At 36.2% G+C, this 13,303-nt stretch overlaps 3 protein-coding genes across 8 annotated transcripts; 2 read left to right on the top strand and 1 right to left on the bottom strand.

The window, feature by feature from the left end:
* The first annotated feature begins 992 nt into the window (after window positions 1–992).
* Window positions 993–9,817, top strand: LOC124187771. 2 transcript variants are annotated; one of them, XM_046579900.1, is made up of 4 exons: window positions 993–1,144; window positions 5,908–5,977; window positions 6,214–6,375; window positions 8,001–9,817. In XM_046579900.1, the coding sequence occupies exons 2-4, from the start codon at window positions 5,914–5,916 to the stop codon at window positions 8,231–8,233; spliced, it is 459 nt and encodes a 152-aa protein (XP_046435856.1). In that variant the 5' UTR covers window positions 993–1,144; window positions 5,908–5,913; the 3' UTR covers window positions 8,234–9,817. The 2 variants fall into 2 exon arrangements, with proteins under 2 accessions (XP_046435856.1, XP_046435855.1); XM_046579899.1 differs by lacking the exon at window positions 993–1,144 and having other exon boundaries at window positions 5,777–5,977.
* Window positions 1,079–3,928, top strand: LOC124187770. Its single transcript, XM_046579898.1, has 3 exons — window positions 1,079–1,214; window positions 1,440–1,601; window positions 2,794–3,928. Exons 1-3 carry the CDS (start codon window positions 1,151–1,153, stop codon window positions 3,024–3,026), a joined length of 459 nt encoding a protein of 152 aa, XP_046435854.1. The 5' UTR covers window positions 1,079–1,150; the 3' UTR covers window positions 3,027–3,928.
* Window positions 8,715–13,292, bottom strand: LOC124187767 (dihydroorotate dehydrogenase (quinone), mitochondrial). Of its 5 annotated transcripts, none has more exons than XM_046579890.1 (2): window positions 11,963–13,292; window positions 8,715–11,109 (listed from the first exon to the last, which is right to left on the bottom strand). In XM_046579890.1, exon 2 carries the CDS (start codon window positions 11,051–11,053, stop codon window positions 9,872–9,874), a length of 1,182 nt encoding a protein of 393 aa, XP_046435846.1. In that variant the 5' UTR covers window positions 11,054–11,109; window positions 11,963–13,292; the 3' UTR covers window positions 8,715–9,871. The 5 variants fall into 5 exon arrangements, with proteins under 5 accessions (XP_046435846.1, XP_046435849.1, XP_046435851.1 ...); XM_046579893.1 differs by lacking the exon at window positions 11,963–13,292 and adding an exon at window positions 11,788–11,926; XM_046579895.1 differs by lacking the exon at window positions 11,963–13,292 and adding an exon at window positions 11,802–11,926.
* Window positions 13,293–13,303: the final 11 nt, after the last annotated feature.

Here is a 13,303-nt window from a genome sequence, read left to right as displayed (position 1 = left end):
ATCTCGGATTTCACTAAACGCGGTAAGAAAAATTAAACCTAAATAATTAATGAGTTGTAATCTCCCTAACGATCAACCATATGACTTCAAGACTCATTATTTCAAATAAAAATAGAATGATCATATAACTTTCCCACATGATGGTGAGGATTTTGTAGAATTAGAGTCGACGACCGATTATGACTTCTGCGTACCGTTTTTGGTCCCAAATGAACGTCTAACTATGCAATACATTTTCTATTAGCGTACGTATTAGCGAATGAATTATTTGGTCTTTGCAGAATGCATTATTACCGAAGGAGCACGGTTTACGTAACTCGGTAACGATGAATCAACTGTAGCTTTCTTCGGAAGCGCAAGGCGCTATTCATCAGTTCCACGCACTGGTGGTCCGGTGGGAAATACAGGGTTCTTTATTATAATGACCGTAACGATGTAAGTCTGAATTTTCACGGGCAGCAAAATGCTGCCGCAGTATTTTTCGCTACCAATTAAAATACCAATAGCGTCGACTGATGGTTAAAGGAAATTATATCCTACCCTCTCGTTCAAGATTAATCCAAAAAAAACGCAATCATCGGAATTTACTTAAATATAGCATGACTTATTATCGAGGTTAAATTATTTGCTGTAAGATTCTATCCATCGCTTTGATCACTCATTTTGAATGTTGTAACAGCCTAATGCGTTATTGTCGCAGAAAAATCGCAGCCAGAGCAGTGCCAAACACGAAAATGCAACAATAAAATTCAATTTGCGCAGTAATCCATAGGCGCCGGAAAATATTGATTGTGATAATTGAAATTTTACTTAGTCGGTAAAGAAAATATCACTGGCTCTGTCCGGGCTTGGCGCGATCAGTGCTTTCCGTTGGATCTTATTGTGAACGTAGCGCTTGTCAAGTACGACTGCCAAACAGCGGCGGCTCCCACAGAATGCGTTGGCGCTTATTGGCGACACGACGCGCAGGCAAAAGTTCAGTTCCTAGGTTGAGTTCGTAATTCTCTGGGGCGCGGCCGAAAACCGAAGAGTGCGGAGCAGAGAGGCAGGTGACGCGACCTGACAGACTCGCGTCTAACGGCGAGGAAACGACGGGAGTAAATTATTTTTAGCTTGTGCCACCTGTAGTTCAGTTGTGCCGAAGGTAAAAATGGGTTCGAACTGGAAGTTACTTCTGTTATTTATCATCGTCCTGGCCACGTGCATCCACGAAGGTAAAAATATATGACAAGGGATCATTGGGAGCGCCGAATTGTACGCATGGTGTGAATGTATGTGAATACGTTCAATTGATAAAAGTGGGTGTGTTCTACAGTGGAACACAAACATGATTCCTCGCTATTTAATCCAGTAGTCAGTAGTGCGTTAGAAAAATTTATCACCTTACGCCGAAGGCACTTACACTTATCTCGTTTTCATCTGCTGTTATCATATTTTAGGACTTGGTATAAAATGCTGGGTATGCAGGTCGGATTCTGATCCTAAGTGTGCCGATCCGTTTGATAATACAACCGTTCCAATTACGGACTGTAAACAAGAAGAACCGCTGGAACATTTACCGGGTGTGAGACCTACGATGTGCAGAAAGATCCGACAAAAAGGTGAACGCAACATGTATTGTATGCAAGTTTTATCAACTATAGGTCACAAGTCATTGGATGAGACTGAAACTAGCAGCCAAACATTGTAATGTTCATTCAAATAACTTAGTGAAGTTTGATAATCGAAGAACAGTGAAATACCTTCGACCCCCAATAGTTTTATAGTATGAGGACAAAACTAAACTGCATATTTCCATTTCCAAAAAGTTAAATAGGTTTGGCTGCTAACTCTGGCTGTTAGCTTTATGTTCATGCTCATTGAAACTTAAATGAGACTTGAATGCAGCTTGTGAAATGAGTTATCAAACCCTAATTAATACCTTCAGAGAACTGGACCAATTTTTAAGAATTGTAAGAAATCTTGATATTGAGTAACTTAAAAGTAATCTCTTAGCTTCCAATTAATTTGTTTATCAGATTCAATGCTTAATAACGTTTAGTAACCATATCCTACTAAGAAGAGCTAATTTGCATAGGCCTGGGTAATATTTACTGTTAGTTCAGAGGATCTGATTGAAAGTGTAATTTGGTAATAATAGAAAATGCTTGCTGTACATCAAACATTGTCATTATGTTGTTATGACAATCACTCGAATCAAATTTATCAAGTAAAAGTAGAAAATTCATTCATTGCATTGGCTTGAACAAAAGTTGAGGTTTTTGTTTGCTGATTTCCTTCTCAGAATCTGTACTCAACTTGTAAGCAAGGTCCACTTATATTCAGGTTTTTTTTAAAGATTGCTTCATCAACTAAAAAAACTTCGTTATCAACCAATTGTTGTGACATTTGAACAATGAAATCCCAAATGTTAAAAATGATGAACTGGAATAAATGCAAAATGATTAGAATGTATTTACTCAATCACTCACTGGTTCGTATTTTCTAAATTCCCGTAAGACTATATTCTTCTGATTGTGAGATTACTTCACTGATTTGAGACCACCATTTTTTCTATTCTGAAGTTTTTAATTGATTAAAACCCTATTGATGAAGATTTATCAGTGTGACCAAAACTTGTTTCACCAGCAATTCTATTAAATCTCGTACTAATTCTCCATCACTGCTGTTACTCCAAATTTTGAAAGTGAAACTCTATGAGAATAATAAACATTCATTCAGTAGTATGGCTTCTATTGACCATCAATCAAATTGACTCACCAATAGCTAATTGTTGAATATTTATATGTTTAGTGAACGGAGAGTGGAGATACTTTCGTAGCTGTGCATGGATGGGAGAGCCAGGTATCGCGGGGGATGAAAGGTTCTGTTTGATGCGCACAGGGACCTATAATATATTCATGGAATATTGCACATGCAATAGCAAAGACGGCTGCAACACAGGACCATTGGTGCATTCCAATCAGTTTGCTGTACTGCTCGCTGCATTTGCGACATACTTTGCGACTTGTTTTTATATCAGATAACCAATTAGTACTTGAAAGGTAACTGCAAAGATGATTTAAAAGACTTGAACCACGTGTTTGATCGTTTATCCGTCCACTTGTACAATAACTTAATAATCATAAGGGATATTAACCTCCAAGGTTTTTCATATTATATATTTTCCCAGATAAAATATTTTCATTGATGGAAAGACCTGTTTAATGGCCTAGAGATGTAATTCCGTTAAATTTAAATAGCAATACAATGGAGATGATAATCTTGTACAAATAAAAATTAAATAGGAACTTAAGAGTAATTGAAAAGAGGCAGCTTATTGAAGCAAGTGAATTGTCACAGTAGCTGTTCAATTTTGAACTTCTACATATCAAGTTTTATAGCAATATTTGTCTTCAATAAATTATGGCTGAATACTTTTTTAATTATTTTCATTTCTAAGGTACATAAATTTTCTCAATGAACTTTTTCAATCACCTTTTATTATTTATTATTCACTTTGTCGGGTGGATATCAAACCTGCTAAAGATTCCCATTCATTATATATAGATGTAGAGCAAAGCTTGACGCACTGATAATTATAATGTTGCATTTCAAAAACTATTACTCAATGAGAAATTAGTGCCTCGGCTAATTAAATACTATGTATGAACTATTCAATAAAGTATAACACATATCAATGATACTTGTAAGTATAAATACAATAGTCTAGAAGTTGAGCATAATTTATATTAGCTCGGTGACCCAATATTTATCTGTTCCGTTTCAAATTTCTGTGACAAATGTTTTCAATAACTGGCCATAATTTTTAATTTTGAATTACGCTTAGAATTAGAACAATGAATTTATACAAGACGTTTTTATATTTTTGTACAACGCACTGATATTCTAATTCAATAAAGACGTGAATATATAATATAAATAGCAATTTAAAGCATTGTTGCAATGTATTTCTTAAAGATATTTATACATTTGCGCGATTTCAAATGTCAAGAGTTGAGGAAATCTTGTAACGTTACCTCTGGGTAATCTCGCACAATAAATGAGTGCCGAAATTATACAACGGAAAACTAAATGTCAATCAAATACATGAATGTGTAGGTGTCGTTTATATTTACTTGAATATATCAGATCTTTTGTAGGCGACAGTAGTATCTCTAAGATGCTCAATTTATATTTTCAAAGTTCTTTACAAAGTCAAAGAAGAGTTACAAATATTTTTGAGAAATGTTGGAAAACTTCAATGTTTCCAGTCTTGAGAATATCCGAAAAATTCTGAAACACTTTTCTCTTTGCTAGAAGCACGTTGAAGATATGTAGATGGCCGAACCTATTTTCTGAGTTTTTTCTAAAATTTGGAAGCGGTAATTGGGTTTCAATTGAGGAAAATTATGAAGGGGCTTGAACAAATATAAAAATGAATAATGAAAATAAATCTATCATGAAGTTCGTTGCAAATTAACTGAAACTTGATTTCTCCATTGTTGATATGCTCAACGTCGCTTACTGTCAATTCTTTCTGTTCTTTAATTAAAGAATTAAAAAGACGGGTAAAAATCTTTTTACGGGGCAAATTTTGTAATGGTCCGTATTACATTAATAAAATTATTGAAAAGTCGACAGTTGTATTTCGATAACTGATTTTCAAGGTGAATAATCCGTTGACTTTTAAATCATTAAATCCTATTTACAACGCAATATTATCCGTAAATTCAATTTTTATCCTGTCAGCTTTACGTACCACATACATGTGTTAGATTGACTCGAAATCGCAATTGACATTCGCTTGAACTCTTACATCGCTACTTTGCCGAAACATATAGTTATAATCTGCCATTCTGCATCAAAGGAAGTTGAAGCGAGTATAGCTACATTTTGTATTGTTGCTCATTTATTTAATTTCAAGAAGTGAGAATTTATTATATTGTTACGTGTCCGAAAGGTGAACTTGAAACAGTTGAAGAGACTGTTCAAAAAGGGATATGTGGTTTGTAACCACCTGCAATGAAAAGAGTACCGAAAACGGCAAGAAGATAACCCGAGAATTTCTTCGCACATATTTATAATGGTCCGGCTCTAGAGGGTGGAAAATCCTTGTCCACACGCTTCGGAATTGCCCTGAAACTCGCTACTTCCCGCCTGATTTACATGCATGAAATGCCGCGTTTCGAAAGAATCGGACAAAAAGTATCGTGTTTCGCACCACGGACGGAATGCGATTTGACTCGTGTGAAGGCCGCCCTCGCTTCGTTCGTGTGGCCAACTTCACACCGGGCAAAATCGCCTCCTTTCCGCCTTTTATACGCAATGTACTGTTTCGCCATAGTAGGCCGAAAAATATTGTTTGCATCACGGGCGTAACGATTTACACCCTTGATACGAAAATAGCTAATTGTCGATCTGACTGAGATCTAGGTAGATAAACATTGCTGAATTTGACTGAAATGAATTTGCACAGTTGTACAGGTATACAGGCGATACAAAAAAATGTCAATCAGCGGTCATTTCAACACTATCATCCATTTGGGTAGATTCGTTGAGTGATGGTAACATTAATTCTTGTCGGCTTCACGTACAGACCGTTTACCGACTTAAGCTGCGCCACGCATAGGACACCGATTGACGATGAATTTATATCGTTAAATTTCGGTTACGGAAAGCCCATTAGACTAGCAGTGTTTTTACATCTTCAGCCAACCAAACAGCGGTGGCTAACGAGCGTCCGACATAATGTCTTGCGACCTTTACACTCATTGCCAACACGACGCGCAGGCTGCAAGTTTAGACCAACCGAAGAGTGCGGCGTAGAAAGTCAGATGACCTGACCAGATTCGTGTCTTACGGCGAGTAAACGACCGGAGTAAATTACTTTCGACTTGTGCCATACATAATTCAGTTGTGCCGAAGGTAAAAATGGGTTCGAACTGGAAGTTACTTCCGTTACTTATCATCGTCCTGGCCACTTGCATCCACGAAGGTAAAAATACATGACAACGAATCATTGGGCGCGCCGAATTAAACGCATCGTGTGAATAAATGTAGATACGTTCGTTTGATAAAAGTGGGTGCGTTCTATAGTGGAACACAAACATGGTTTTTCGCTCTTCAATCCAATCGTCAGTAGAGCGTTGGAAAAATGTATCGTCTTATGCTGAAAGGCTTGACTTTATGCTTCCACTTATCACGTTCTCATCTATTGTTATCAAATTTTAGGACTCGGTATAAAATGCTGGGTATGCAGGTCGGATTATGATCCTAAATGTGCCGATCCGTTTGATAATACAACCGTTCCGATTACCGACTGCAATCGGGAACAACCTCTGGAGCATTTACCGGATGTGACACCTACGATGTGCGAAAAAAGCCGACAAAAAGGTGACAATACGTATATTAAGCGGAAATTTCATCAATTGCAGGTCACAGCTAACTTCAACAACTCATTGGACGCGGCTGCAGCTACCAGCCAGAATTAGTACATGAACTTTCTAATGCTCATTCGAATAATTTAGTGAAGTCCGAAAATGAAAAGTTTGTGAAATACCTTGAATCCTTTATACTTTTACATAGAATGAGGATAAAATTGCATTTTTCTATTTGCAAAAGTTGAACACGTTTAGCTGCTAACTCTGGCTGCTAGCTTTAGGCTCATGCTCATTAGAACTTTAATGAGAGCTGAATGCAGCTAGTGAAACGAGGTATTACACCCTAATTTATACCATCAGTGAACTGTGCCAAATTTTAAGAATTGCAAGAAATCCTGATAATGAGTTACTCATGAGTAATCTCTTAGCTTTTGATTAATTTGTTAGGTGCGATGCTTAATAACGTTTAGTAACCATATCCTACTAAGAACTAGTTTTTCTAGCCGTGGGAAATATTTCCTGCTAGTTCAAGGAGTCTGACTGAAAGTGTAAGTCGTTAATAATAGATCATGGTTACTCAATGCTATTGATAATTCAGCGTTAGTTGAACGTTAAACATAATCGTTTTGGTATGACAATGATACGGAGAAATTTATCAGAATTAAGTAGAAAATTGATGTACCGTATTGGCATGAATAAAACTCGAGGTTTTGGTTGCAGATTTCTTTCTCAGAATCTGTACTCGACTTGTACGCAGGGCCCACTTATATACAGTTTATTTTTGAAAAATTGCTTCAACGACAGAAAAATCGTTATTGACCAATTGTTGTGAAATTTGATTAATGAAATCATGAATCGTAAAAACTCAGACTTCAATTTTTTTCTAATTGCATCAGTCCAAAGTCTCGGTGAATGAAAAATCCGATATTTACATCGTAGTCTCAAGTTTTACTGATGCAATGTATATACAAAAATGCAACATCAATCATCAAATATGCTTGACATAATAAGTCATTATCTCATAAAATCGAGTTATCTTCGGTTTACAAGGAATCCCTAAAATTAAATGGTAAGATTAGGGGTCGATTTATAGGCATTCAGACCAATACGGTAATAAAATAAAATTGTAACAATAGTATTGCTCAACCTAGTCACGCAAAGCAGAATACCTTCATTTCTTTACGAAATTGGTTGAACCATGATTAGAAGGAATTCACTTTCCCAGAGTAGTTTTGGTTGACTGTTATTGCGGACCCATCTCATAGCAAACTGGAATAAATGCAAAATGATTAGAATGTATTTACTCAATCATTCGCCGGTTCGTATTTTCTGAATTTCCGTAAGACTATATTCTTCTGATTGTGAGATTATCGAACTGATTTGAGACCATCATTTATTCTATTCCTCAGTTTGTAATCGAGTGAAACCTTATCGATGAATATTTAACAGTGTGACCAAAACTCGTTTCATCAGCAGCTTTATTAAGTTTCGTATTAATTTTCTGTTGCTGTAGTTACTCCAAATTTGGAAAGCGAAACTCTATCAAAACCATAAAGATTCATTCAATAGTATGGCTTCTGTTGATCGTCAATCAAATTGACTCACCAATAACTAATTGTTGAATATTTATATATTCAGTGAACGGAAAGTGGATATACTTTCGTGGCTGTGCGCGGATGAGAGTGCCGGATATCGCAGGGGATGCAGGATCCTGTGTGATGAGCACATCGAACGACAATATACCCATGGAATATTGCACATGCGATAACAAGGACGGCTGCAACACAGGACCATTAGTGCATTCTAATCAGTTTGTTGTACCGCTTGCTGCATTAGTGACATACTTTGTGACTTGTTTTTATATTAAATAACCAAGTAGTACCTGAAAGGCAGATTCAAAGATGATTTAAGCGATTTATACCATGTGTTTGAGCGTTTCTCTGTCTACTTGTACAATAACTTAATAATCATAAGGGATATCAATCTCCAGGGTTTTTCATATTGTCCGTTTGCCCAGATAAAATATTTTCATTGATCGAAAGACCTGTTTAATGGCCTAGAGATGTAATTCTGTTAAATTTAATAGAAAACAATAGAGATGGTAATCTTGTACAAATAAAAATTAAATAGTTACTTATGAGTGATTGAAAACAGGCAGGTTATTTGAGCAAATGAATCATGACAGTAACTGTTCAGTTTTGAACTTCTACGCACCAAAATTTACAGCAAGATTTTTATCCAATAAATGATGGCTGAATACTTTTTTAATCATTTTTATTCCTAAGGTAGATGAATTTTCGTAATGGACTTTTTCAATCACGTTTTATTAAATTATTCACTTTTTCAGGTGAATACCTAAGCTGCTAAATATTCTCGACCATTATATATTGATATATTGCAAAGCTTGACGGACTAATAATTATAATGTTATACTCCCAAAACTATTACTCAATGAGAAGTTAGTGCCTCAGCTAATTAAATACTATATATGAACTATTCACGAAAATATATACATATTAATGATACTTGTAAGTATACATACAATAGTCTAACTTTTTATGACAATTTTTTCAATAACTGGACATGATTTGTAATTTTTGAATTACGCTTAGATTTAGAACCATGAATATTTATATTTTTGTACAACGCACTGATATCCTAATTCAATGAAGACGTGAATATACAATTTAAAAAGTAATTTAAAGCATTTTTGCAATGTATTTCTGGAAGATATTTTTACATTTGCGTGGTTTCAAAAGTCAAGGCGTTAAGAAAATTTAGTAACGTTACCTTCAGTTAGTAGAGGTGTACGATTGTAATTATTTTTACGAAAAGTGCCGCTTGTTACTTCAAAATGAGAAATGGAAACGAAACGAGATCTCAATGTTAATCGACATTTTATTAATGTTTATAAAACTAACATAAATACAACCTTCAATTTATTAATAACGAACAAATAAAGTAACTTATGTACATAGGAATATCCTGAATGAATTCTTATTGACAGTTTGCAGCTATAAATCACAAAAACGCGATTTATTCGTGAAGCTCTGAGGTGTTATAAAGGCATTTTTCTATGAAACGTAGTCAATTATTCTTATAAAATATAATCATTCACATGGCTTCAGAAACTGCGTTTCTCGAATTCTATCTTACATCTATAAGAGGTGAGAATTCTTACTTTTCGACTATTATAAAAAAAATACTGTATTGAAAAACCCCTTTAAATTAACCGAGTTTTTAAAAAGTTCTGAATTCAAAACCCAATGCACCGCTTCATGTCATTTGCCAGCTTACATTAAGGTAGTTGCCGTTTGATATAAATTGTCGATATTTATAGCAGTAGCAATAACAAATTTCATAGATGATATTTACGCTAGTTTTTACTTAGTAAAGTTAAACAATGCTTCGAGAATGTGAAAAACTCGTATGTACAAAATGATTTTGAATGGCAGTGGAAACTTGACAAAACCTTAATCAATGATTTGCGTTTAACTAAGATACTGTACCTATGTTTTAGACGTTATAACGTCTTTACCAATTGCTTCTTGAATAGACGTGTGTCCGTCTTTGACTAAAAGCTCATCAAGTTCCTTTTTGATGCGGGTCACGATAGGAGGGCCGTGATATATATAAGAGGTATATATCTGGACCAAAGAAGCTCCAGATTTAATTTTTTCATAAGCGTCAGCCCCAGAGAATATTCCACCAACACCAATTATTGGGATTTTCCCATGGGTCCTGCGGTACATATCCGCAATCATTACAGTCGAAAGATTTGCCAGCGGTGCCCCACTCAAACCACCATTTTCTTCTTTTTCGGAGCTCAGCAAGTTCGGTCGATCAATCGTGGTATTGGATATTACTAAGCCATCCACTCTGCATTTCGATGAATTAATAACATCTGCGACATCTTGTCGTTCTTGATCGCTTAAATCTGGTGCCAGTTTGACCAGCAACGGGGGCTTCTTAGGCAAATTTTCACTGGCAGCTTTGACTTTGGTTATCAATTCCTCCAAATTTTCTTTAGCTTGCAAACTACGCAACCCAGGTGTGTTTGGGCTGGAAACATTAATGACGAAATAGTCAGCGACTTCGCCAAATTTCTTCACACCCTCGACATAGTCCTGAACGTGATCCGACGTCGTTTTGTTCTTGCCGAGGTTCACGCCAACCACTCCGACGAACTCTGGACCGTTTTTAACGTTTCGCAAACGTTCGTAAACCACCTCATGGCCGTCGCTATTGAAGCCATATCTATTTATGACAGCTTTGTCTTCTTGTAGCCTGAAAACCCGAGGCTTTGGATTTCCGTCTTGAGGCTCTGGCGTGACAGATCCTACTTCCACAAAACCAAATCCAATTTTGTGCAGTCCATTAACCGCTTCTCCCTGTTTGTCAAATCCAGCTGCCATGCCAATTGGATTGTTAAAATCAAGTCCCCATACAGTAGTTTTTAATCTCGCGGAGTCCTGATACGGTCCTGAAGAAACTAATGCAAACTTTGTCGCAAATACAGCAACATTGTGGGCTCTTTCCGGATCTATACATCGGACGACTGGCATTAGGAAATCCTCGTAAAACTTTTCATTGCCTGAGTGGATGTTGACGCCGCTGAATATGGCCAATCCACCCCCAGTTACTCTGATGAATGACTGGATCTTCTCTTTCGTAGTCAACTGGCGAACCATTTTATTCTTTTCTTTCACAAAGAGGCAGGACAATTTTCCAAAACCCGAATTGGAATCTACGTAAGAGAAAAAATGATCATGTGATTATGCTAAATTTTTAGAATTATTAGATGTTCTTAGATGTCACACTTTAAAATTAAAATTTATATATAATTTTCTTTTCGACCTCTCAACCTCAAATCTGTTCTTCCTGGTTTGAGGTTAAAACGTCAATAACTACAGGAGTTTAAGAAATTCCTATCAGATTCTTCGATTGGATAACATTTTCCACTATTCAAGAAACCGTTTAATACAGTAAACTTAGTTCAATATATCAATTCTTATACTTCAAATTTACAAAACAAAATGATGTAGGGATGGAAAAAATTTTTTTTGATCGCAGAAATTTCACACTAAATATTATGAATTAGGTTAGATTTATGCCTCAATCGATTTTCTCCAAATTATAAAAAGCATAAAATATTATATTTTGCGTCTCCCAAGTCTTGCTACGAAATCGAAAATAAATGCACGGTTTCTTTTTACTGGTTAAAAAAAAATTGAGTATAAGCATTATACATATATTTATAATAGAAAATAATGAGTTTTTCTAATGAAACTTAAGAATAAACAGATATTTTGAACATCATATCGATAGAAAATTAAGCACATTAGCTTTTCATGGAAGATCTTGTCAGTATTTAAGATTATTTCTGACTGGCAATGAAAATAGATTCAAGGTATTTGGAAACAACCTAGCAAGAAATACTTTTTCAAGTCACTTTTATTCAAATTCGAGACAGGTTTAGATTTTGACACAGCTGAGACGCGCAAATCAAACAATATCAGGACTTGACCGGTTTTTATTAGTCGTTTGGTATAACGCGTTACGTATAATCATGCAGTAATTAGAATTATTTATAAACTCACGTGAATATTAACTTTCCCTGAGAAGCGGATACTCGTAAGATACAAATACTCAGGAGTCAAGAAAGATTTGAACGTTCCACGTTGTACTCGCGTTGGCGGCTTCATCGAAAATGCAGCGGATATTCGGGAGTGAAAACGTCGTGCACACAACGTGGGAGAAAAAGATACGTGATCCCGAACACGTCGCACGCATGCAGTCGACGTTCACCGTCGGCTTCTCTGGAGTTTCGGCGGTTGGTTGACCGTGGTTGATGGTTATCGGTACGCGGCAGGCTTCTGTTTACCAAGACCCAGACGCACCACGTGCTCAACGCCTCGTGCGCATTTATCATTAACAGATGCATCCGTGATTCATCTTGAGCATACACGTAACCTACTGAAATAAAGGAGCGCTGCTATTGTTACGTACAATTCAAGCCAATTCGAGAGAGATAGACGCGAAAGGAATCTCTCTCTCACTTTTTTTAGTCGGCGAATTGAGGCAACTATTAGGGTTCAGCTAGGTCTTGCGCCGTATTGTCCACGAGAGTGACAAGGATAGAAATTCCAGGCAAGGTCGTTCTTTCTCACGAAATGAGCGGTATTGCGATAAGTCTACCCAGTTACATTGTGTTTGTAGTTCAATGAACCGATAACAATAGACGACGTCCGAGCTGCCACCTTGAGGCTGATGGGACACTAATCAAGAATTTCGAATCGTCGATAATAAAAATCATTGTTTTTACACTAACAATAAATGCGTACAAAAGATAGAATTGCCTAAACGCAGGCGCACGCGTCGTTAAATGTACCTCCAGTTGCCTATTTGCGGCGGAATCGCCGTGTTAAATATCGTGTGGTGGGTGCACGTGATCGAAAACATGTACACGCGTTGTCAGCCGACGCTATCCAGGTTAGTGTCTTCATATTCATGCTCTATTGATACTGTCAGATTTGAAATATAAATAATTACTAGGACCGTAAGAAAATTGATGATGACACATATATACCAATGAAATGTGATTATTTACAATTTGTCAAACTGAGTTGAAATCTGAAAATTTTTCATTATATTGTCCAGCTGTTGAACAACGCAACTAAACGACTCGTAACAATAACCATTGTCCTACTTTTTGATCTACTTTTACTAGCTCATTTGATTTCAGGTTCTCTGTGTGAAATTAATTGAATGCTTACAAACAATGATACTACATAGAATTTTTATGGCCATAATGCAATATCAGAAATTAACTAATCTTTTTGCTGCTGTAAAACACTTACGCGCCGCGATCGGGTTTTCTATTTAATCAGAAATCTTCGATAAAATAATGATGTAAACAGTAACTGAAATTTTTTTACCGT

This window comes from Neodiprion fabricii, chromosome 1 (genome assembly GCF_021155785.1).
Source record: "Neodiprion fabricii isolate iyNeoFabr1 chromosome 1, iyNeoFabr1.1, whole genome shotgun sequence".
NCBI classification, from domain to species: Eukaryota; Metazoa; Arthropoda; class Insecta; order Hymenoptera; family Diprionidae; genus Neodiprion; species Neodiprion fabricii.
Note: the sequence above shows the minus strand (reverse complement) of the source record. Positions and strands in the feature narration are given on the sequence as shown.